This window comes from Sciurus carolinensis, chromosome 9 (genome assembly GCF_902686445.1).
Source record: "Sciurus carolinensis chromosome 9, mSciCar1.2, whole genome shotgun sequence".
Taxonomy (NCBI): Eukaryota; Metazoa; Chordata; class Mammalia; order Rodentia; family Sciuridae; genus Sciurus; species Sciurus carolinensis.
This window is the reverse complement of record NC_062221.1, coordinates 61,149,679-61,176,941: the sequence shown is the minus strand read 5'-3', so window position 1 is coordinate 61,176,941 and position 27,263 is coordinate 61,149,679. Positions and strand designations below refer to the sequence as shown.

At 34.6% G+C, this 27,263-nt stretch overlaps 1 protein-coding gene across 2 annotated transcripts in view; it reads right to left on the bottom strand.

Moving 5' to 3' along the window:
- The window catches only part of Ccdc50 (coiled-coil domain containing 50), a 65,030-nt gene that overhangs the window by 12,019 nt on the left and 25,748 nt on the right, over positions 1–27,263 (bottom strand). Inside the window, exons 2-10 of one of the 2 annotated variants that reach the window (XM_047563646.1) lie at positions 22,667–22,729; positions 21,729–21,855; positions 20,793–20,883; positions 13,636–13,753; positions 8,643–9,164; positions 3,750–3,868; positions 2,748–2,792; positions 2,543–2,647; positions 625–704 (exon numbers count right to left, since the gene is read on the bottom strand). In XM_047563646.1, coding sequence (XP_047419602.1) covers positions 625–704; positions 2,543–2,647; positions 2,748–2,792; positions 3,750–3,868; positions 8,643–9,164; positions 13,636–13,753; positions 20,793–20,883; positions 21,729–21,855; positions 22,667–22,729 — 1,270 coding nt within the window. The remainder of the gene's footprint in view (positions 1–624; positions 705–2,542; positions 2,648–2,747; positions 2,793–3,749; positions 3,869–8,642; positions 9,165–13,635; positions 13,754–20,792; positions 20,884–21,728; positions 21,856–22,666; positions 22,730–27,263) is intronic. The other variant, XM_047563647.1, reaches the window with a different exon arrangement.

Genomic DNA, 27,263 nt, shown 5'->3' with positions numbered 1-27,263 from the left:
AAATGTTGTCTTCGCTGAAAGACAACAAAAAACAATAGAGAAAACAAGAGGTTGCTTCCTCAGCAACTGAAATATTGGTAACTGGAGGTTCAAAGAGCTTTAGCTCTCCTCTAAGTAGGACTCAGAACTGTTTGAGAGAAGTGAGTCAGGAAATACACATGCCACAGCCAAAGGGCTTTAGAGTCTGCAGTGACTCAAGTATTTGCCTAAGACTTGGAGATTCAACACAGGAATGAGTTTCAGTATCTTTAAATGTCATGCATACACTAGTGTGGATGAAGAAATCCAATAAAAATTTATTTTATTTAGGAAAATGGTCAATCTCATTTCTTCATAGCTGAGAGTATATATTCAACAAATGCATAGATTGGAACTGGTCCTTAAAAAAAAAAAAGAACATCTTTACCTATACACCCCAGTTTCTGTAAAATATCACTTATTTGACTTATGCTACTCAATTTAAGACTAGAAATTTTAAAAGGTTGAGAATAAACCTGAAAGATTTGATAGCACCTCAAACTGCAGATTTCTGGATATCTTCTCCAAAAACAGTCTTTTCGGGCAACTGCCATCTCTTTACCCAAAATTCAACTTCTTATCTCCCCTTTTCAAGTGTCATCTTACCGTGCAGGCCTGTCATTCTTAGAACGGTGAGCTTCATCATGCTCCTTTGACTTTGGGTGTACTGATTTAGCTGTTTTTGACTATGGACAGAAAAAGAAACAAAATATACACATGCACACAAAATCAAACAAAGGGAAAGATGAGGTTTAGAAAACATATTCAAGTTTTCCTTTAGTAATTTTAGGTTACTTACATTTAGTTTAAGCAACATGAATTTATTTTATATACAGTCACTCAGAGGTTTAAAAAAACATATATATAAAATACATATATGTATTATAATACATGTATAAAACATATAAAAATACAAATATATGTATTTATATATTTGTGTATACACACACATACACACACACACACAAAGGCAGGTTGAAGATTGTTAGTGCAGCCATACTAGGGGGCAATAAAGAAATGAACAAACATGCTCACCTAGAAAGGTGTGCTTGGCTACAGATTACTAATGTAACATTAAACAACTGATATGAACTAAGGATACCCAGAGTTAACTGAATCTAAGTTTGGACTCTCAAACTTTCTTCTATACACCTGGCTGATGATTTCTATCCAGGCAACTACAGCACAAACAAGTTTTCCAAAAGAAGAACTATAAAAGCACCAGATAGAAAATCTAGAAATCGTAAAAGTCATGACACTTGCTAGACATGTGGCCATCACCCTCTGACTTTGCTAATTTATAATGTATAATACGCCTACCCTTTCTCAGTTAACAAAGAATATGAGGAACTGTGGCTTATATCATAGGGCAGAGGCATTTGGGTATTATTGATTAAAATAAAATGTTAAAGTTGAATTACTAACAGGATAAGATAGGGAGTTAATTATACATAATAAACACAAAAATGATCCTTTTATTTAAGTCTGATTCTTGGATTAGTGAGCAAGCAGAAATGGTAGAGCCATACTGTCAAGCATGATTTCTATGTCTTCTTCTGCCTCACAAGCATTACCAAAACTGTGAGGGAGACCAGAGACCCAAGAGAAGAATCTGTTTGAGAGAAAACAGTGCTAAAGATCAATTGTATCATGAATACTCATCCCAAGTTGCATGCTTCCAGGACTAGTGCAAACTCCATCCCTAAAAAGTCTTTACTGTGTGAATTCTCATACTCCTCTGCTTTTACTTCGTCCTGCTTGGCCACTTATTTTTTAGCTATCTATCCCTTGTCTTCCTCTTTACATTACATATGCTCAATCAGGAAAGATACTTTTGTATTTCCATGTGGGTCCAGTGTGGAACTTTGTAAACAGTCACTGATGAGTAAGCCTGTAAAACTGAACTTGCAACCACCACATACAACAATCAGAATACAGCAGAAAGAATGGAAGTCACTGCCCATTTTGTCAACTATTTCCAATTAATGAGGGGAAAGAAAATAGTCCAAGCTAGTGCTGAAGAGTTCTTCCAGTATGATATAAGCAATGACTGCTAGTGACAGGTATATACATCAGTCTTCCATAGAACAAGTTATGTCAATGGAAAGAGAAATAAGTACATAGTAGGGATAAAGGAAAATATAAGTACAAAAGAAAGTGGACAGAGTAGATCACCATGAAAATTTTGAAAGCATGTGAAAATGCTATATTCTCCTGCATTATAAGTATATGCAAACAAAGATCATTTGTGACCAGAAACACATGCACCTTAGGTCTTAAAATGAACAGATTATTTTTTTTTTCAATCTTTGCAGTATCTTTTTACACAATTATTTTCAAGAATGCAATGACTTTTCACAGTGAAACATTTTTACACATTTGATTCACATATGTAATACAGATAATTTATATATCCTAAATATATCTGCAAAGCCTATCCTAAAAGCAGATTTCCCTTCCCATTTCTTATTTTATTTCTAATAAAACAACAAAAAAATCACACACACACAAAACCACACCCTACCTTCCACTCAGAATCATGCTTTCTTTTGTCCAAAGACAACTTCTCCCGTTCTTTGGCTTTCTTATAAGCTTTCTTTTCTTCAGCCATTAGAAGTCGAGCAATTTCCTAAACAAGATCCAGTCAGTATCATTAACTATGAAGCTGCAAGTCGATTACTGGGATATTCAAAAAAGAATACTGGTTAAGTTCATTAACACAAGCATACCTCATCCTGTGCCACTTGAGCTGCTCTCAGGTCCACCTGGGTAGCCTTTAAAATAAAAGAAACATGAAAAAGAAAAAAATAATAGAAATTCAAGTTGCCCACTTAAAAAATCTTATACAAAACACACTGGTATTTCCTGGGTGTGGTAGGCACACCTGTGATCCCAGCAGCTTGGGAAGCTGAGGCAGGAGGATCGAAAGGTCAAAGCCAGCCTCAGCAAAAGCAAGATATGAAGCAACTCACTGAGATCCTGTCTCTAAATAAAATACAAAATAGGGCTGGGGATGTGGCTCAGTGACAAGTTCCCCTAAGTTCAAGCCCTGGTACCCACCACCCAAAAAATACACTGGTATTTGAAACTAGTTGTGACTAACATCTCTAAAGTTGATCAGAAGCTGGTATGCTTTCACTAATCAAGACAGCAACTCTTTTGATCAAACCCTCCAGAGGGTTCTTAAGAGAAGTGCCAGAAAATTCCTATTACAGGGGAATTCTGTTGCTAGTACTTAGTAAGTGAAACTAGATGTAACAGTTCCCCTATCCACTTGTTCCAACACCCTCAATGGATACTTGAAAACACAGATATCACCAAATCTCATATATACTTTTTTTCCCTATAAATACATACCTATGATAAAATTTAATTTAAAATTAGGCACAGTAAGAAATTAACAATACTAATGAGTATAATTATTATAATAATAATATACCATATATATTAAAATAAAACAAAAGTTTTTAACTGTTTATTTTTGAAATTTTCCATTTAACATTTTGGACTACATTTAACTATGGGTAACTGAAATTACAGACTGTGAACTGCAGGTAAGGGGGAAATACTGTACTCCCATCTTTGCTTTTACACATATCAAAAAGATTTTTTAAAGATTTCAGTTTCTTAACTGATGGAGGACTATAATGCTCATTATATAATACCATGTTGATTCAATTCACAAAAAAAACTACTGATTGACCTGAAATTTTGCCTCAAAATATGCTCACCAAAAGTTCTTCTTCTTGCAGTTTTCTGGCAATTTCGGCATCATACCATTCCTGATCCCTGTGGGTGACTCGTGATGTAGGAGGGCATACAGCATCTTTCACCACCCTTGGCTTCATTCCTAGAAAAAACTCACTGCAATAAGTTACAACTGTGGTTGTTTTCTGAAAAGTTGTGAAATTTAAGAAAAAGAAGTTTTTCTTTAAGTATCTAACACTGATTTGGGCCTCTGTGCCCAAATTCAGTGGGGGATGCATTTGAAATATGTTTCCCTAGGCATGAAAGTATAGTGCTGCTAATCCATACATGTTAACAGTTACCCTCCCCAAAACTGCCAAATAAAAACTCCCCTTTCACAGCAGAATATTGCACAAAAAAAAAACTATAAGTGAGAGTTTCACAAAATAGAAAGTGAAAAAAAAAATTAAACACTGAAGGAAAATAAAAAGAATTTATTAAAAAAAAAAAAAGGTTACAGAATCATTAAAGAGACTAAGCTGACAAGACTGGAGGAGAGGAGAGACTCCTAGTTACCTCAGCTGGCATATCTTACTGCAAAGGAAACAAATACCATCACCTGCAAATTATGTGAAAATACTTGTTAGCCAACCAGTGGCCCTGATCTGATATAAGTGAACCCATTTCTTCAGATCTTTACCATAGCTTTGATCCACCTTTTAATGGCATTACTAAATTTTAGGAAGACATAAGGGAAAGGTCACAGAGCACTGATCTCAGAGTTCTACTCCTCTCGGGAGAAAGAAACATGAGGGACTGGTGAGATTTTTTTACTTTGAAATGTTACAAATAATTATATTCCTGTTACAGTTTTTAATTAAGGAAAGTTTAAGAGCTATTTCAAAGTTGTGACTATTTCCCTTTGTACCCATTTATAAACCGCAATTACTCAACAGTGTAAAATGTATTATATTCAGAAATAATACAATTTGAATGCACTGCATAAAATCAGTCACTTGGAATATCCACTTTTAGTAACTGAGGCACAGAAGGGGAAAGAAAATTTACTCCTAATTGCCTCTCTTATACCAGCAATTGGCAACTATGGCTATATATCATAATCACTTGGGGTGGGATTGTGGCTTAGTGGTAGAATGTTTGCCTATCATGTGTGAGGCACTGGCGTTCGATTCTCAGCACCGCATATAAATAAGTAAAATAAAGGTCCATCAACAACTAAAAATAAAAAATAAAAAAAATAATAATCACTTGGGTGGGGGTAATTTAAAGAAATTTTAAAAAACTATTTGCCCCACCTCGTTGTAGTGTGGTTGAGTCTTGGCCTTGAGTCGGTTTGTCTTTCCAAGTGATTCATATTTACAACTAACATTGCAAACAATAGTTTAATATATTATCAAAATACCTCATCATGCGAGATTTACTTGCTAAAAACATGGAAAGGGAAGGGAAGGAAAGAGGGAAAGGAAGGAAGGGAAGAGGGGAGGGAAGGGGATTTAGTGAAAAGAATTTAGGTTATATTGTGAAACCTATCTTTGTAGAGTTTTCAGTCTAGCCTTGTGATAAATTCAAAAGCCTCAGACCCTTATGCTTCTACCTTTACTACAGAGAAAGGTAAGTAAAGTTGGTGTTCCAGTTTCAGACTTATCAGGACCTGATTACACAGAGTATTTCAAATCATTCCTAGGGGTACTGAATCTTACAGGGGGCTGGACTGGGTTGCTCTGAACCTAAATTTCTGACTGGTTTGGGACAGCAAGAAAACAGTGGCATGCTCCCAAGAATGTAAGTACAATATAACCTCCCTAAATTTAACCCTCCCTGAATTATGTTTAGTTTAGTCATATCTAGAAAGTGAGATTTCAGGGGAAATAAATTAGATAGGAAACAGTATTGGGTGAGGTCAGCAGAAAAGATAGGCTGCATACCATACCCCAATCTCCAGAAAAGTGATAGTTTAATAAGTAGTCCAAACCCTAGTTGAAAGTGATAGAATATGCATAGTTTCTCCAATTTTGCTGAACAGTAAAGTGATAAGTGGGATGTACTGAGATTTCAAGACACCAAACTTTCTCTACTATTACGCCTTCTACTCTACACAACAGAATTAGCTAAGAATATATTTTGCTTTAAAGTCTATCAAAGATGTAGTCAAATGAAGTCCTAATTGGTCTAACAGGATGATAGTATAACTGCTAGCAGTTAAAAAGAGAATGATAAGTTTTATTATTCATAAGTCAGAATTGGAGGTAATATCTCTCAGTCTCAAATATTAAGAGGGGACAAAGTTTATTTCAACTTTTACTGTACCATTTGTACTTGCAAGTCTCATGAAGTAGAAAATTCCACAGCCTAGTGCACTGGATTTCTAGAATGGCAGGACTGCCTGCTCATTACAGGATCTTTGTTCCTGATGTGATGTGAGTTTTTGTAAGTGTAAGAAGGAACCCCAGATAGTTGGAAGGTTGTCATTACAGAAAACAGTAATGCTTGAAAATTATTTAAAACATAGTTAATTAAAGGAAATTACAGGAATAGTTGCCTTTAACAGCCTAAATAGAATCAGGAAACTACTTTCAACTAAGTGAGCCAGATTTCCAACATTCTATGTATTAATCTAATTGTTCCTTCCCAATCTTTTTGTTCATCATTTTCCAGTTTGAGAACACAAGAACTTCCCAAAATGAAATAAATGAAGCATCCTCTTTAAATAAATTCTGATAGAATAAAATTATTTAAATTAGTACTGGTATTCAAGATGTTTAGTTCAAGCTTGGAATAAAATTAAAGGATGACTGGAAGAGTCTTTAAATCATGCAAGAACATTTTATAATAAGCCATATAACACCTAGGAAATGTCATAGTATATATGATTAACAATTCATAAAAGAAAAGTGCAAATATTCCATGTCCCAGAGAGGTTAGAAGCTAACTTCAAGAATAAAAAACAAAAATACAACAACAAAAAACAATAATAAGCTGATACAGATACACAGTCCGAGAGAAGTACTCTCAAAGGTTAGGTATGGTTATTGCCCTGTAAAAAGTAAACCAATCATTTAATTGAGCAATTTTATCTTGCATTCCTTTTTCAACTAACTCTTGAAGTGTTTTGAAAATGCTCTTAGAACTAGCTTTGGTCCTCTTGCTAGGCTCTTCATTAAGTTAAATAAAACTTTGGCTTTTGCTAACAACTTTAAAAATTGAGTTTTCTTCAACAGTAAGTGTAGCCAGCAGTACTTAGATATTACATTTTAACACAATCCTCTGGCCTACTCCAGGAGGGTTGTAAAATCAAATGCTGACAGGGCTTGGGAAGGCAAAATTTATAAAGCAATGTAAATATCAAATGATAGACACTAAGCAGTTTACAGTGTAACCATAATACCTACCTCCACACATTGTTTTTTTTTAAATCCTATACTAGCAATATAAAACGAAACATTTGCCTCCACAACTGCAGTACTGGAGACTATGATTCAGTGTTTAGTTTCATGCTTTCTAAGCCTATTTAAAACACCCCAGAACATAACTTAAAGCCACAAAGACTAACCATCTCTGAGAGCACTTTTATAAGGTCAGATTCACAGAACCAGAAATGAAGAGGTCAATGTAGTCACCATTCATTACCCCACACTCATCATCTTTAGAACTCTCTAAATTTCAATAAATATAACTTCCTCATGATCCTACTGTCTTCTTTATGCCCCCACAGCTCTTTGTTCACGTTTCCCTAACACACTGTTATCTAATTTGGGAGTGTGTGTTTATATATCTTCATTTTTGGCTTGACTGATAACCTTCCAAGGCTCAGATCCAAGTACAAAGGCCCAAGCCAAGAATATTTGTGGTAGATTTTCAGTATGGCTTGCTAAATCAAGATTTAATTTTCCTTATAACCAAGTTCTTTAATTAGAGATAATATGATAGGAAAAATCAACGGAACCACCTTGAATCTATAGCCTAGAAACCAGTTTCCCAACCACAAGTAGAGCATGACTAGACCACAACAGGCTCCTTCTTGGTACCTCTTGCCCAGGAAGAACTAAAAGAAACCAGGATGATGAATATGATCAATTAAAATATCAGAGAGTAGAGTGCTATGACAGTGTGGTAGGCACATAGAAAACATCAAGAGAGTCATTACTATGTCAACAATGGACTTCAGAGTTAAGCCAGAGATGTGCCAAAACATTGAGGACTACCTCTAATATTCACCTGATTTCTATATACGTACAAGAACTTACTTGTGTTGGCATGTTAGAACACCAAGTACAAAGTTAGAATTGGAGAAAGAGCACAAAAAGTAACTCAATGCAACAATTTTTAAACTCTAAATTCATAAGAATTACCTCCAGGTCTAAACCATGCCCAATCTGACAGAAATTTGCATTTTAAGGAAACAGACTCCATCTGAATCTGACAATATGTAAATACTGTATTAAAAGACTGCCTATCCAATTCTTCATTTTACAGATGAGAAAGATATAAGGTCTAGAAAATAAAGTATTTCCAGTCTTATTGGCAGGCACTGTTATTAAGGCAATATCACCAGATCTTCTGGGTTCACTAAAGCAAATGTGAAATTCAGGAGCTTTCATTAGGCATTAAAATTTCCTATGTATGGTCTTGGTAAATGAAGAAGGACATTTGAGCACCTCCAATCGCAACCTGGATCTGGAAGAATCTTCTAAGGAATCAGTGCATTCTCACAGAAGGGGACAGGTAAGATATCTTCCTTCTTCCTAAAGACCTAAGATTGAATAAACACCTTTATAGACATTAGGCTCCAGAATTTGTTTTGAGGACATGATTACAAACCAAAAAGGAGGAAGGTCTGCTTAAGATGCTTACTAAATGCATTGGTTTGTATGTTTGTACATGATACCAAGACTTCCAATGGGGTGGTCCTTTATTACCTGTGTCATGGTGATGGTGCTGCTCCTCACTCTCTGAGAAGGGAGGAGTCCTGGGCCTGTGTCTCCTTTTTCTGTGCTCACCTTGCCCATGGTCCCTCTCATATACAGTTTCCTGAAGCCCTGCTTTCTGTGAGGACTTTGGTGAAAGTCGATCTTGGTGTCGGGACTGTTTTCCCCAATTACGAGTTCGATGGCTACCAATAGCCTTCCAGTCATCACATTCAGTGCTTAGAAACACATCACCACTGATCTTGGGAAGTGGAGGTCTCTGGAGTTTCTCCTGACTAGACTGTTTTCTTTCATGCTGCTCTCTGGTAATTTGGTCATCATCCGTCACTCTGCCCCAGCTAGAGGATGAAAGAGAACTCTCTGGTGAACAGCGTTTTTCCAACTCTTCCAAGTTCTCCAGTGGATGTCTTGTTTTCTCTTTCTTCTGTTTCATAGTCTTCCCATCACTTTGTAGTTTACAAGACCTTGAGTATCCAGAACCCAATTCCCTGGCCCTCCTTGACCTTGGCTGGTCTGAGTGGAGGTATAGGGATATGAAAAATAAAAATGCAGATTAACTTAATGAGATTATTAACTCATTACATAGAGGAAGTCAGAGCCCAAGTTTAATATTTTAAAAATGGAGAAAACTGCTTAACAAACTGAGCAGAAAGGATGAGTATTTATTGAAATACTCCATATATACATGAAGAATTCTGGATATACAGTCAGAAAGTGGAAAACTAAAGTGAAATCTCAAAGAAGAACTTGATCTTGATTAGGCAGAATTTATGGAGTACTTTCATATTTGCCAATAACAAAAAAAATAAAGCTGTTGAACATTAAAGTTTACTTTACAAAACCTATTTGGTACTAGCATGGGGTAAAAAGTAGGGAGAAAAGTATTATAAAACAGAAAAAACTTAAGATTTGTCATTTCAGTCATAAGCTTTGAAATATTCCTAGTGGAAATGATAATAAAATTACACAATGTTGCTAGTTTCTGCTTAATTATGAGAAATAGTCCACAGATCTTGGTATTTCTATACCTGCTTCCCTTAAGTGGTCAAAGCAAATATTCCCAGATACTTCAAAGAATAGCCCTTTATCACAGTTCAGTGTGTAAGAGATGAAGAGGAGAATTTTAAGTGAATAAATGACCCTATTATCTTTTAATAATTCTGTTCCCAATTTTAGTGAAACTTGGCAAAGGAAAAAATTAAAAAGGAATGCCATAATGGAATACATAAAAATGGGTCGCTTCCTAAATATATTTCAAAACACTCTATGATACAGCTTGTAATAAATATATAAATCCCCAAACTTAATAGAAACTTCAAAATAGCACATACATGGATGCTTTTGTCTCATTTAAGCAAACTTTAAAAAAAGCAAATTAATATGCACCTTGCAGTATTGATTTTAATGTTTTTTAAAAATTTTTAATATATTTGGGAAATAAAATAAAGAAATCCTAATTCCATGGAAAATTGCTAATATAGCTAACATAATTAATCATTTGCTGAATTGTATTTAAAAGAGCTACCACTATTTGATGAGATGTAGAGGGGGGAAAAAAAAGGACTGTGTTTTCTTAGCTTTTAAGGTGTTTTTACTGTTTGGTTGATTTGATACTGTTAATCTGATAGTGTAAAGGGGAGTCACATGCTAAATGCAACACTGATTACATAGCTTCCATCCCAAAATCTCAGTTTCTTCTTATATTTTCCAGAAGAAAAGAAAATCTTCAAGGATAAATCTGTGTTAAACTCTATTTTCAAAACAACCTGTATAAGTATTTAACTCTATAATTTATGGTTAAATTTATATTTGACATAAAAAAGTGAAACAAAATAATTACTCTATGATAAAAAAAATCTGCTCTTTTAACTATTATTTTAGGTCTATTTGATAACTGAGCAAGAATCATTTAGCTAGTAGAGTAAATTAATGTAATATGACCAGTTATTAAATGACAATCACATTCAGGAAACAATGTTTTACAGTGTTGATACTAATATGCCCAGAAAGCGATATGAATGAGGTCTACCTTTAAGACCAAAGGAAACTGAAAAGGTTTGGTTTTGATATGAATTTAAGAGGCTGTGATTTTTTTTTAATTCTGTTGAACGTAAACCAATAATTTTATTCTAGGAACACGTGTTGAAATAATTGTTACAGAAATGTCACTATATTTTCAGAATTGACTGGAAAAAAATTTTCTAGTTCACCTATTGTGATATTTATAAATTTGAGGGAAAAAGAGACAGAGGTGGGATATCTGTTTGAATCCTTTAAAACCCCTTCCAGCTGAGGACTGAGAAAAAGATGCTTCTTGAGACCAAGTTATCTGGCAAATATAAATAACTCCCTCATTGTATACACATACATATATACATACACACACACATATATATGCATACTTCCATGTTTATCATTCAAAATAAAATATTTTAGATAAATACTATATTATACACACATAACAAAATTCATGTATGTATAAAAATAGTACTTTAGAGTTTATGAATTCTTCACCAAAATTACATTATTTGATCTTTTCAACATCTATGTGAATGATGTTTTTAAAATTCTATTTTACAGATGAGAAAACAAGGCTTAGCGATCTTACAGTAGATATCTTTGTTAAAATTACAATTGTTCTAAAGAAGGAACAGGATTTGAACCATAATCGTATGACTTCAAGGACCATGACTTTAAAAAAAATAAATCACAAATATGACTATAATACAGAGTAAGTGGCTTTGAAAGAAAAACATGGACTCACAAATGAATAATATAAATGATTTAACAAGTGATATAAATTTGATAACATTTTGGATAATTTCAAATTTTTAGAACATCTATACATAATCTTTTTAAAAGATTAAATTATTAAAGTTTAAGCAAAACAAAAGTTGGAAGAACAACTGTTTCTATAATGATATAATGTGATTATGCAAGTAAGGCAAAAAGCAAACTATAAACAAAGATAGAAGTACCATTAAAGAATATCCCAGATGTGTTGGGAAAGGACCACTGCAAACAACATAAAACTGCTTTGTAAATATGAGCTGAATTATAATATGATCTCTGTGGAAGTCTCTCTCTTTGGCCTAACTAAAGGCACATAAATTAAGGATCACATATTTACCAATATGGAATCTCTCAATACCACCACAGCTGAGGCAAGAGAAATTCTAGTATCTACACACACATGCACAGGTCACCCCCTCCTATTCTTCAATACACACTCAATTCCCTCAAAATAAGCATATATGCCACTCTCTACAAATTTATAAAAATAGTTAAAATAGATTGTTTTTATAACGTGTATTTCATGTGTCTGAGAAACCACTAAATTTTTAACACAGTCTCCTGCCTAGAGATCAATCGGGATGATGATAGTCTAGTCAAAACAAATAGGTTTGAGTTTCAATTCAAACTAGCATAGGTATTAATAGAATCAGGTTAAAATTACTACTTTAGGCATGCTGGCACATGCCTGTAATTCTAGCTACCTGGGAAGGTTAGGCAGGAGGATCCTGAGTTTGAGGTCATCCTGGGTAATACAACAAGAGCCCCTCTCAAAATCAAAACCAACAATAATATTTTGGTATTCCTAATTACTTGCTATCCTAATATGTTTGGACTTAAAATTCAAAACAGTTACTTTTATTTATAGTATTCATGCCTCCAGAACAGAATTAAAAATTAAAAACAAAACAACAAAAAAATACAAGATAATGTTTCTGAGATTTGAATTAAAGCTGAAGAATAACTCTACATTCTGGTCTCCAGTATAGCAAAATGTGGTAATAACTTTTCTTTCTTTTTAAATGATGTAACATATCATTTCAGCAGGAAAAAACTAGCATAAAAAAAAAGATGGTTATCAAAAAAAAGATCTGAGCATTTCACTTATGGAGAAAGAAAGTATCAAGCAACAAACAGAATCAACCTGATTATGAAATAGGCAAGAGAGCTGAGCTCTACCGATCACAGTAAATTTAGTGCAAAAAACGTGACTTCTCAAGATAATACTCAAACTATAATAATCCTATCATCTACCTATACATTCTACTCATTAAAGACAAACACATACTTACCTTTTGAATTAGAGAGCAGTTGATAACTGGTTTTGCAAGATCCTTTGGGATCACTGACCTTACAATTCTACTGTCTAGAAGTTGTCTTTAGGTTTTGTTTACTGGTTATCCTAGGTATGGTCTTCAAGCTGAAGTTCAATAGTGACACTTGAAACTACATGAAATGCATTCCTTAGGCAGATCTTTGTCAACAGCTGAACTTACTTGCAAATACTCATTTCCCAACACATATTTAAGATAAAGAATCACCACCACCACAACTACCACCACCACACCACAAAAGCATACACCAGAGAAGTGACGCTCTGGTAGAACTCCATTCCCTTACACATTATATGGTAATCAAAGAGCAAAGAAAGCATCAAAATCGAAAAATGAACAATGCATCTCAAAATTTAGTATTGTTTGTCATCAGCAGCTAAATCACTGGCTTAGATTTAAAAGGCGAGAAAGCATGAGGAAAAAAAGAGTTTTGTTACCCAGAAATTGATGTATGATATACTTTCTTTATTCACACCAATTTGCTATTTAAAACTGCAATGCCCAGACTTCAAGAAAAGTTTAAGTCCAGAGACTCATCCACCATTTTCCACACTCTATTTTATGTACTTACAAAGTAATATATCACTCCAAGAGACTGTAGCACAGAATACATGCCAAATCTTACAAAGCCATATTTAAGTTTTAAAAGTCATAAAAATGGCTCTGATTCTCCAACTAAGGAACAGATAAATTTATTAAATTATAAATAGAATCTCACCACAAATCTAAATGTACCCAATACCTGGAGATAAAGAGAAATATTCCTAGGTCCCTAAGGTTACTCTATGGACAGAATCAAAAGAGTGTCTTGTAGTTTTGCCTGAAGATAGAGTAGGTCATAATACAGGGATGGTTACCTCCATCGTCATAAAAGTAACTATCTCCATAAGCACTGGCTCCAGAGAACTCTGGAATATGTTTCTTTCGCTTTTTCTCTTCTTGCAACTCCTTTTCTTGCAAAAGACGAGCTATATCCTGCAAAGACAAGAGGGAATGAAAATAAACACAAGGGAATGAACAAACTTCAACTACTATCCTTTCCCTTCCAATTCAAGCAGAGATGCTTTAACAAGACATTAGATAAGAAACAGTAACTACTAATATGAATTTCTTTTGGGTTTCCACTCTGTATTGAACTAGAAGTTCAATATTCTACTAGCCAGCTTTTATGGCCTTTGTCCATGGCTCCCACACTTTCTGGCATTAGTCTCATTTTATCCAAATGCCACAGATGATTGCTTGATGGCAGTGGCACACAATCTAGATAAATAAAGCAGGCTTTAATTTTCTAATTGGAAGTTAAGTCTAACCTAATCTCAAGAAATTCAAACAGTACTGCCTAAAGCTATCTGTACAACAGAATTTTTAAAATACACATTTGTGAATCCTTCATCTAAGCTGGATTCAGTAAGTCTGGATGGGGAAGGACACAGTAATTTATAAAACTTTATAAATTATAAAGACACTGTGAGGAAGAGAGCGACTGCTCCCCAAAACATTACCATCCCTGCATGAAAACAAAAGGACATGCAAATAATTGCAATAAAATTATGAATTATAAATGCCTCAAAAAAAGGTTAAATAAGAATACAAAAGATGGAATATTATTTCTGCTTATAGGAATTAGTACAAAACTTTGCATTGTGTTAGGCTTTGAATGAAGACCTGAATTTCAACAGAGAAAAGAGTGAATGTTGCGAATGTTTAAATGGCCATCAGTCTAGGAGATGTCCAACGGTCCAGTCAGAACTCAGGCCATGAGGTGTTAAAGAGAAAGGTGAGAAAGACAGTCAGGCTGAATCATAAGCACTCCTCACAAAGAATCATAGGAAGTCTGGAGCCCAAAATGTAGAAGATGAAGAGTTATTAAAGGTTTTGGGCTAGAGAATGACAATGTTCTAAATCTGAAGGTTATTCTATGAAAGTCCTATAAAACAGCATATAAATTTTTATGCTCATGTATACTTTTGTCATCAGATACCTAAAGGCTCATAACAAATATGGCGACAATATTCACTGGTGCACACAGTAATAATAAGCAGAGGTACTTCTTTATATTTATAATAAATAAGGAATACAAGAACTGCTTAGATGTCAATGATGAAAATTTGAACCAAAAATTACTATTCTTTTGAAATCTTCTGAATCTGTCCAGATGAATAAGACTACAAAGCAATTTAAAAAAAAATTCATGTAAATGAACCAGACTGTTTTCACACTTCTGCCAAAATGCTGGACGTTAAAGCTAGGTGAAATAGAAATGATTCACTATATCCTCAGTTGTTTTTTTTTTTTTTTTTTTACTATTTATCAAACTAGCCTTACACATATATGCATGTATATATACACACATTTATTTTGGTAGATAACCCATTTTTAAAAGTCCATACTATACAGTGTCAGACACTTGAGTGGGCATTCACAAAATATTCCAACTCAGAATGAGAGATAAAGGATACAATCCTACTTAACACAATTATACTTCTCATGCCTAAAACTTGAATTTCTAACACTTTGATGGGAAAATTATCCCCTAAGTCTGAAAGTTAAGATGGTTGTCCTTCCCTTCCAATTCAAGCAGAGATGCTTTAACAAGACACTAGATGAGAAACAGTAACTACTAGTATGAATTTCTTTTGGGCTTCCACTCTGTATCTATATAATGAAAACTGAACTATTCAATCTTTAAGTCAAATGTGTTTGACTCCTTAATGCAACATTTTAATAAATCTGTGCACGTTTACCAGGCACCAATGTCTAAGAAAGTAATATATCAATCAGTTAGGATGGGAAATAGGGGTGGGACAAATAGTTTGTTTCCCCAAACTATAATCTGTTAAGTATATGTTCCCACATTCTTACGCAAGTGACTAGGGAAGTAGAAAGAAATGCAAACACCTCTCTGAGTTATCATCTTTACTAAGCACCCAATAATTTTCTAAGTGGTGTGTTTCACACAAAACCATAATTTCCCATTATAACTGAGGGAAAAAATACAAAGGAATATTACCGGGCCCAACTGCCAGCGGAAATTAATAAGCTACACTCCAGGGACCTTATAATTGCTTTCCTGCTATTGAATTTAGTACTAATGAATACACAATAATAAACACTCTCCCAATGTGAAAAACTAGGAGAGAAACAAGAATCATGTCCCTTCTTTATAATGCATTAGCTAGTCAAGGACATGGTTTTAATCAAGTAGAAAAATAATACCAATTATAATATGCACCTCAGCACCCAAGCCTTTTGCCCATAGATCTTTTTTGAGGAAGTTTCTCCTGGGAATGAAGAAACCATTTGGTAGACTTGAAGAAGGGAAAAGATTCAATGGAAAAATGCCACTACATTACAGGTAGGGTTTAGCACAAGTCACTACTCTTTCCTGCTTTCCAACATTACTGAGCAATGAATTCAGTTAGGAGATTTCATAATGAAATGATTTCCTTTAAAACAAGCTAAAGAAGACAATTATTAGTCACCATGCATGGACATAGCTAACCAGCTTAGTCACCTTTGATATAACCTCCTCAATCCTTCCTTCCTGTTAAAGGTTAGTCTAGTCTAGAACAGCATTCACCAAACTGTTCTGAAGAACAAAGAACTCATGTCTTTAAAAAAAAAAAAAAAAAAAAAAAAAAAAAAAGGCATTCAAATGAAAGTATGTACATCTAACTCTTCAAAATGCATATTAATATACTTCAATCTTTAATTAAAGAAACCTATTATGTTTCTTTAACCTAGAATTTTCTAAACTCATTTTGAGAGTCCCTTATTATTTAAAAAATATGAAACTTGTGGAATTTGTTTTCTACCCAACATAACTTGGGAAAACATATCTACAGAAACTCTTAAACCCTTTCAAAGTCATTTTTAATTTTTTTTTTTTTTTAACTCATCAGGTAAACTTATTTTGGGTAAATGTGTGGAAATAACCCTGTTCCAAGAAAACTTTCCAGGAAGTACACTAACTGGAATGGGAACTTAGTATTATATCTCACCTCTCCCTTTTCTGTTATCCAAGCTTACTCAACTCTGGAAATTTGAAACTATAATCATAAGAATGGGCACAATTAAGGATCTCTAGAATGATATTAGAAAGTCATTTTAATGAAAACATAGATTTACTGATACTTTTCAAGGAACCAAACAGTGGACTGATAGTGAATCAGAATATAGGGTCAATATCCCTAAAGTCTTTATCTATTTATTAAGGGTCAAAAGCAAAACTATTAGTATAAGACATGCAAGGTAGAGCCCAGGGGAGCTGGGTACATCTCTCCCAAGTAGATAACAGATTAGCAAATCATAGTGTTGAGTTCCTTAGAGTACTGTAATGGTTTATATGATTTGTATCAGGGTTATTTCTCCTTAAGTTTTCTTCTCTATCCCACAATTGTGTGGGTTTCAAAAAGAGAAAATATATTTAAAACAATCAAAAGGAGATCTAAAAATGTGATTATCAATTGACTGCTTGAAAGGAAAAAAAAAACTTAACTAGCAATTAACATTAACATATAACTCAGTATAGCTCTCAAAGCAGACATAATCCCCAAAGAGTTATCTTATAAAACTAGAACAGGACAATGTCAACTCTATGGGTGTAAAAAACATCAACATAACTAAGATAAGAAGAGAGAGGATAAGAAGCTCAACTAGAAGCTTCCTTCCCATCTCCCTTTTTGTTCATGTAAACATAAATTTATCTTTGTTTCAAAATACAGAACTTTTTTTTAATAACTAAAATGTGTTGCCATTTGAGTTAGTTTCTAAATATTATCAGCTTATATAAATATTCTTTTATCATGAAATTCTAGTCACCTAATAGTGTTATAAATAAGTACCAGGACTCCCACTAGATTCATTTTTTAATGTAAATTGCTTACTTAATTTATCCCTGAACAGTTCATATTATAAATGGTTTCAAACTGTTGAACCAGTGCCACAATGCTTCATGACATGCTTGGCCATACTAATGTTTTACTTAAGCCAAAAAAAAAAAAAGTTTTCTTTCCTAAAAATAGTTGCACCTTCATGTATATTTGGAATAACGTTCAAATCACACACACTCCAGAGTTTTATTTAAGAACAACAGCTAAGTCAAATCAAGTAAAAATGTCTTCCTTGGCTTTATTAAAAACACTAACAAATGCTTGTGGTGTGACTGAAGAGAAATCTCAGTATCTCTTAACCTACTTTTATTAATCAAAAACTCATAGTATAGCACACCCACAGGCAGCAAGTCCCTTCAACAGGGCACCTAGAGAGAAATTTTCTGTATTTAAGGCACAACATTAAAAAAGACTAAAAAAAAAAAAAAAAAAAAACAAAGGAAGAGAAAGATAGGAGGAGGAGGAAAAGGAGAAGAAAAGAAAAAGAAAGAAAATAGAAGGTGTCCATAAAGTAAGAAGACAAAAAAAAAGTTTTTTTCCCCACTTTTCTACATCTGTCTTCCTGCATGGAAACACTACTTTATTTACATCTGTGTTCAGTTAACAAATAATATCATAACAAAGTTGGAAAAGCTAATTTACCCTCACAAAGCTGTAAAACTCCATTACTTCTCATGACAATGCTGTTCAGAAATAAATCTCTGTCCCATACTGAAAGAGGCTTTGGTCTTTACATCTATTTATTTTAGGAGGTTATAAACTACCTAAGAGAATTAACTCCAAAAACCTCTAAAAGATTTAGGCGGAAATCCAGAGAATTTTCCACAGCCCTATTGCTGATTAAGTTACTAACTAGACTCTACAAGGAAACAAAAGAAATAAGAAAAAAAAATATATATATATATAAAAAATATAAAATATATATATCATCTAGGGCTGTTCATAAGTAGCTGGCAATACTTTCTGAGCTAAAAGTTAAGAATTAAAATTCACATCCAAATGGTATGAATCTACATCATGCACAACCATAGAAACGAGATGATGCACCCCATTGTGTACAATGAATCAAAATGCAGTCTGTAAAAAATTTTTAAAAATTCACATCCAAGTCAGACTAACTCATAGAAATAGTTCTCTGGCATCTTATACCCTGCGAATAGATACTTCTTTAAGATTTAACTTCTTCATCTGAAAAATAGAGTCAATCACTACATTTGCTTATTTTATATAGTATTTTGTGAGACCACTTATTTTGCTTACTATTTAGATTCTACTTGCCTAAAATAAAGTGTTTTAGTTTCTCTTTTTATCTTGTTTTCATGAATGGAGAGGGAAAAATTCACAGACACCAGCAGCATTTATTAGAAGTCAATTAACTCCTCTGTTATTTTATGAATAGAAGCTTTACTGTCTACAAAATATAATCACTTCTTTCAGTCCCCAGTTTCATTCCCAAAGCAGTCTTTACTATAGAGAAAAAAATATCCTGTAGGAAAAGAGAGCCTCCTGTGTTGATAACAAGGACCCAAAATAAGCCCTAACTCTTACTTTTAGTTTTATTATCACATAATCATGGTTTGTTTCTAAAACAAATAACGAAATAAACTCAAACCAGGTGTCTCATACTAATCTGACCTTGAATAAGAAGGCTTAGAGGAACAAAAATGGCTCAGTGTAAATAGCAGTATAAACAGGCTAGTTTATTGATGACCCTGATCACATCTATTTAATAGGTAATCAAATGTTCCAGTTTGCCCACAGTCCCAGGAATGTAATTATTAACAGCGCCCCCTTTAATCCTCAAAGTTTATTTAACACTCAAAGCTACATAACTAATCATATGGTCATCTCCTATTAAAAATGATAAACCAAGACAGTAGCCAAGAACGGCACAATAGAGGCAAAAGAAGGGAGACACAAAATTGATGTAAACTGATACACAATTAGAATCTGAACATCAAACTTTATATTGTTTTCAAAGAAATGGAAATGAAATGATGTTTCTCATATTAAATGTATCTTGAGAACTGTGTGTATGTAGTACTGCAAACATAACACCAAAGCAAATAAGAGTTAACTAAAAATTCAAGTCTCTTCACAAACCAAGCACTACTGCTAATTTCAGTCATTTTTAGCTTTAAAAATCAAGCAGAATCGAACGGATTAAGTCAACAAATTAAAGGAAAGTTAAAACATCAAGAAAAGAAAGGGAATGAGAATAACTACCAGCTCCTGACCACTCACAAAAACTAATAATCCCTGACTCTATTTCAGGCTCCACTCAAAGTCTGTTTTCTCTAAACCTGCAAGAATAACCCAGGCACAGAATCCTTCAGTGAGCTGATTAATACTCCCAATACTTTCTCTCTACCCAGAACCTCAGACTACAACCATAATTAGAAACAGGGTATTTGTGGACATAAATTATTTAAGCTGAGTTCATATTAGATTTGGTCCTTAATCCAATGATTAGTGTCCTTATAAGAAGAGACGATAGCATGCCATATGACAATGAAGGCAGAGGCTGAAGTGATGCAGCTACAAGTCAAAGACAGGAGTCAACAGGAGCTGGGAAGAGAAAACATAACCCTGCCAACAATGAGAAAACATAACCCTGCCAACAATTCAAGTTTAGATTTCTAACCAAAACTATGAAGGAATAAATTTCTGTAGTGTTAAGTTACTAACTTTGTGTACTTTGTTTCAGTAATCCTAGGAAACTAATTCACACCTTATCCATTATCATCTCTAAAAACTATGACACTTATCCAACTGATCAAGAGGCAATAAACAGTAGCCACAGAGAACTATGTTTAGACAACTGTACCCCAAGTAAGCAAAGTTCCAAAGCCTGTCCAGCAAATCTACACTGAGACTCCCCAAGTAGTCATGGAAGCCAGTAATCCTAGCATCTAGGGAGGCAGAGGCAAAAGGATCGCAATGTCAAGACCAATGTCAGCAACTTAGACCCTGTATCAAAATAAAAAAAGAGTTAGAGCACAGTAGCCCAGTAGTAAGGCACCCCTGGATTCAATCTCCAAAAGTAAGAACAAAAAAGCCTTCTGCCTCTGATCTGAGCACTCCTTCCTCCATCGAGTGGAAGGGTATTAACCAAGTTATACCTCATCCTTCTTCTCCTGAATGCGCCGTCTCTCTGCCTCAATAGTCAGCTTCTCCTGAATTTCCTGAGCAATTTCACAGTCTTGTTGTTCACTAAAAGACAAAGGTGAAAATAATATAAATACAAAAAATAAAGAAAAATTTTTCCTACAAAATAATAAACAAAATTTACTGAAATTTATGAGTCACTGCATATTTTTACCTCACTTAATCCTCATGATAATGACATGAAGAGGTTGACACTGTCACATTTTAAAGATGAAAAGACCGAGGTTCAGACAAATAACACCATTTCCCCAAGATCACAAAGAAAACATGTGGCAGAAATGGAATCTGATCCATATAACCAACAATGGAAAGCTCCATGCTTCTTCTCCACTACCATATCACATACCCTACCAGGGCCACTTTACAGGAAGACAGGCTTGTTTTCCCAAGATTCTGCAAATGCTATATAGAGTATGATATTAATATCCACAAATAATCAAACACAGACATACAGAAAAAATTTGACAGCAAGCTCACTGAAATGTCAATTATACTGTGGTTATCTAGAGGTGATAACATGACTTTGAAAAGAAGTTTTTAAATATTTAATTATCTGGATTTTTCTTTCCAGTTTCAACAGCAAACATTAAAAACATTATGCTTACCAAAAAATGAAAGAAAAGACAAAATTAGTATATATATCTCAACAAGGTCGACCAACTGGCCCAAAGTCTTAATAGCTTAAGTGTTAAGAGTTCACCATGTTCCACGTGTTCCTAGTCAAGTGTTCTAATAACAAAGAACAGTTGTCAAGAAAGCTATTGGAAAGTTACTGTAGGATTTGTAATCTAACAGTAAAAGGAATCAGAGGGACAAGAAGGGTCTTCTCTGCTACCCAAGTTGCTGCACAGACAGTCCTGACCACTCTCTCCCACTCCCCAAATCCTCACAGGTCTTTGTAGCGCTTTTGGAGCTGAGCCTGGGCTTTCAGATCTTCTTCTTGGAGCTGTTTAGCAACCTGGAGATCATGCTGGACCAAACGGTTCCGCTGAATGTTCGATGCCAAATGATGCTCAACTTAAGATAGAACAATTGGAGAAAAGAATTATAATGCTTTCCCTTGTTAGTAACAACTCTTATACTAAGTTTAAAAAGAGCTTTATCATTAGAAGTAGCTTCATATCCACCAATTCATTTTGTTCTCAACAACACTGTATGACAGGCAGCAGAGGAATTGTTATTCCCAGTTTTCCATTGAACGAGAAGAGGATCAAAAAGACTTAATTTGCCTTTGGTCACATGGCAAAGTGGCAGTGCCAGGAATCCTACCCAAATACTCTAAGGCAGGGCGAGTGCTCTTTCTGTTACTACATGTTAACACTCTATTTTTAGCTGCATTTAAAAATTCTTTCTATATAGACACAAGAATTAATAATTCACAAATCATAAACCCACAAATATATGCATAACTTAGATATATTTTCCATCAGAACATTACATAAATATTCATAAAAATACACACTATGACCTAATCTAGATACCACTATTGCCTGGAAAAATGTTCAGGGCCCTATTCTAAGGGGCAAGAATAGATTCTTATGCCACCCTCTGACATACCTCAGATATGTTTACAACCACTTCTCCCACTTGTGTCTCCCTTCTTGTTCTACTATCCACTCAGTAGTCTTCTAATCCCTGATAGCAGTCTCACTTCAAAACACTCATAAATTTAATATTTACCCAGGTGATATTTGCCTAGACAAACTCCTTCAGAATGAATGTATGGTGTAGCCTAGTGACTGTGTTCTATCCCTACCACACCCTAATCTGCTTCAAGCTACCCATAAAAAGGTAAACTGAAGGCATGTGAATGAGGGTCATTACTCACTTTCTTGTTCCTGCAGGCTGTGAGCCAGGGTGTGGTCCTCCAAGACAGCAAAATCCCGGCACACTGCAGAGCAAGAGGGAGGAAGAGCAGACAGGAAGGCTCATTAGTAGTACTTTAATGAAAACAATTTTGTTTACTTAAAAAAAATTCTAATATTTTGAAATGACGGACTTTATAACTTACAAGGTATAAAATAATGTTAATAAAGTAGAAAGTCTTCATTCACAAAAATCCAAATAGTGCCTGCTTAGTGCCAAGAACAAGGTGTCACAAAATAATGGTTAGCCCAGGCCCCTAGTCTGAAGTGATAATATTAATTGCAGCCATAAGAGCCCTGAGGTGTAGAAATTCCAATTTACCTCCATAAGGGGAGGGTAAATTGCTGAAATAAGATTCAATAATGCTTTGTAAATTGCTATTGAAAAAGAGCTGAGTTCTTGTATTGTCAGAGGAGTCACAAGAAAGCCTTTGCCTCAGCCATCTATAGTTCAAGGAATTCTCTCCTGGAAGACTTATGTCTATTCCAATGTCTTTAAGGAAAAATACAACATTCAGAGTCCTACAGGTGGGAACAGAAGTATACTTCAAGAATAATCACATTCTTTAATGGGAATTAGACTTTGGTTTCAAGGTCTCTACACATAAAACTGCCCCTATATAACCTACAAACCCAAAGAAAACAAGAACCCTAGAGGAAACCAGGAATCTATCCCTAATTTTCCCTCCATCTGAAGATAAAGGCAAGAGCATCTGCTGGCCTGTTTTATTAGAAAAAATCTGGGAAGCGATGGTCTCCAAGGTCCAGTTTACACTTGGAATTTCTTTAAATAAACATACAAACAAAACAAAACAAAAACATGAAGGGCTAATCATGAAAAGTGCTATTTCAAGGACATGAGGTTTAGGTGGTAAGTTTTCACTCTATTCCAAACATCATGTAACATGTTTTTTTTAAAAAAGGAAAAATTCCCTGAGGCCTCAGATTATGGCAGTGGAGGAGACTCAAGATAACATCCCGGAGGGTCTCTCAGTTTAGGATTTCTTTCTAAATCTTTGGACTTGCCTACTGAGAACACTTAATCAAAACAGAATGAAGACTACTCCCCTGCCATCTAGGCACTGAAGTACGTTCACATATACATCCCTCATTGAGAAATAATGCAACAAAAAGTAAGGGATATCACAATTATTTTGAAAATTTTATAGTGGAGGAATCATTCTTGCCCAAGAACCATATTAAACTGAATAGCACCTGCTTACCAGCTGCTCAACTGTAATCGCAAAACCGGTAATTCCAATAGAAAGCTCTATTCTTTTCATCAGATACATTCTCAGAAAAATCTAATAACTTGAGGCCCTGGTCAAAATCATATGATACTTCACAAAATGAAAGTGCTTTCAAGATGAGCTAGTGAACACCTTCATTTGATAGGTGAGGAATCCAAGGACCAGAAGGAAGAAGGGTTTTATCACATATGTAGTGCACTGGTGACAGGGCAAGGAGTCAGTGTCTAAGCCAGGCAAGAGACCTTTACTTTTCTGACACTGTGACAGCCCTGCAGGTAAATGTACCAGGTAAATCATGGTCAGAACAGACTTGAGAGAAGAAATCTATATTAACCAACATTCTCAAAAACACTTAAATCAATATCCAATTTTTAAATGGATAAGTCAGGTATAGATTTAATTTACAGACAAATATTTGGAATAGATTAACCCAAATGAAGATAATCAAATCATATGTTAAAAAAAACAGTATTTTAATATATTCTTATTTTTGAAGCATATTTATTATACTAAAAAACCTAATGCTTTTATAGATCAATTTTCTTAAATTAATCTTAGAGTAACATTGTTTTTTCTTTTCCTTCCTGCCTTCCCCACTGTGCTGGGAATCAAATCCAGGGCTTCCTGTATGTTCATCCAGCACCCTACCACTGAGCTCCATTCCCAGTCCTTTACACTTAAAAGACAGGACTTTACTGAGTTGCCCCAGCTGGCCTCAAACTTGCAATCCTGTCTCAGCCTCCCAAATAGTCAGGATTACAGGTGCCTACCCAGTACACTCCTGACAGAGTAATGTTTTCCAAATCATGTATGCCATGCTATCATTAGGTCATAAAAACAAATTACTAAGTCTGAGACAAGTGTTTTAAAAATAAATAGACTAGAAAATGACAGACTATATCACATACACAGGAGACTATGGTTTGGAGAAACTATTTTTCAGTTTTATATACATGCTATCCATATAAATATACACAAGTGTAAATGATATGTACTAGGTCACAATGTAAAACACATATCATTCTGTAGATTATAGTCAAAAAAGTTTAGAAGCTACTTCACTTATGTTATTAGGTCAACAAGTTATGCCAAAGTACATGTGACATGTTTTTAATGTCATGCTACAATAAAAATTATAACTTTTATAAATTATAAATACATAGTTCATATGTATTTTAGTACATTAATATACTTATATTTATTTCAGGGATAGCTACACCTGTAGTAAAAAAAAAAATACATATATGACAGTGGTATAAACTGAATTCAAAATAGTGTGGTTACTGCTAGAAAGAGAAGAGGCACTAGTGCCTTAGCTATATATGCTGTTCCTCTGCTTTAAAAACAAAGGAAACAAACCCAAAAAACTAACATCTACTTAATTTAATTTAAATGGTAGGTTTTGGGGGATGTTTTTTGTTGTTATTGTTGTGTTCTTTCTTTTTTTGTGAAATGCTAGGGATCAACCCAGGGCCTCATGCATGCTAGGCAAGTACTTTAGCACTGAGCTATATCCCACCCCCAACCTGCCCCTGCCATCACAGCTCAGGTTGCTGGGTTTCCGTGTTTCCTGTGCTTTTTGTAATGTCTGATATATCCCACTTTAAATTCTGTAATTAAATGTAATTTTTAAAATGCATTTCTTTCAGTTTATGAACACCATACATCGTAAACCACAAACATGAAATCATGGTTTGGCATATGATAGCAGGTACAAGAATAACTGATTATCTTACCACCACTCTTCTTAATGACTTTCTAATATCTGAACAGCAGAACTGAAGATATTCAGTTATTGTGATTTGACCCTGAATCTTCTCACTGAAGCAGGTGAACCCACAAGATATGAACAGGGCTTGTGCTAGAAGAGGATCTAGAAGATCTTCAATAACTGTTATGAAATACACATCCCCATACATTCAGACAGCTGTGTCATCAAAAACAGTGACTTATGCAGCACTTCAGAGTTCACTAAGAACTTCCAATAATCTCCTTTACACCAAACTATTATTTGCCCAATCTACCGTTTCCTCTCCTTTTCTTCAAGATCTCCCTATGTGTTCCTTGCACTACTACTCTAATACAAGCTGGAAAACAGTCAACCACCCAGTCAACTTTGTAAATCAGTAACCAGAATGAGATACAAAAAACTCATCACAGCCAGGTCAGGTTTAGACCAGGAGGGAACTTTGGTCCTTCACTCACTCACTGTACTTGGAAGTAAAAGTATAAATAGTTCCTAGAGATAAACAGCATAAACTTACCTCACCACCTTTCCCTTCAAGTACATTTAACTGGAACTGGGGCTTTCTTTCTGCCATATCTCAAACTTTTTCCCTTCCATGTTCATTTTCACTCACCCAGAACTCAGGGCGCTCTTGCTAGAAGCCAACCCCATCAATGTACTCCTGCAACATGCTGCTGAAATTAGTTTCCTCAACACAGAATCTCACAATGTTCTCCTTGTTCCCATTCAGGCTCAAGGGTACTGGAACCTCTTCTCTGTGTCCCAGACATTTTTCCCAAGTTAGGGTGTTATAGCTGAGTTTCTTTTGAATACTAAAACATGATGCAATTCTGCCTCCTTGCTTAGGAAAACACAACAGTTAGAAACTTATTTTGTCCTTCAACTGGAGTACACAGGTGCTTCCCCATTCAGATGCAGATTTTTCCAGGGATGGGACTTTGTGGTAGGGGTCTCTGTACCTCCTACACAATTAGCAATGGTACAGTATGACTTCAGGAAATGCTCATAAATCAAAAAGAAAAAAAAAAAAAAAAGGCAAAGAAAAACTGGTCAATAAAGTCAAAGAACAATGAGCTCCACAGACAAAAAAGTAAAAAGGTTATGAACAAAATAAAGCTCTGCCATTATGACAGAATCACAAACTTGTAAATTTTGTCAAATAGCATTTAAATAAAATAATTAATAATAAATTACATAAAACTAGAACTCTCTCCCATTTTCATTAAAAGTTTAGCAATTTTTTTAATCCAATACATACGTGGAACTATACAGGAAATTTGTTTACATTAAGTCAAGTATCAAAAATGAGAAGGGGGGCTGGCTGTCATAAATACATTCATATATACATCCCCCATCCATTTTCCTTGAAGAGGAAGACAATTCTCAATCAGTTGAAGATTCTCTAAAAATAGACAAATAGTATACTATGCACTTAATAACTACTCACTCAATAAGCACGTGCTGAACTCTATTCCAGGATGAATAACTCATTGCAAATCACCAGAGGTGAAGATGACACAAAGGTAAAATAGTATAATATATGTGATAGATGTTACACTAGAG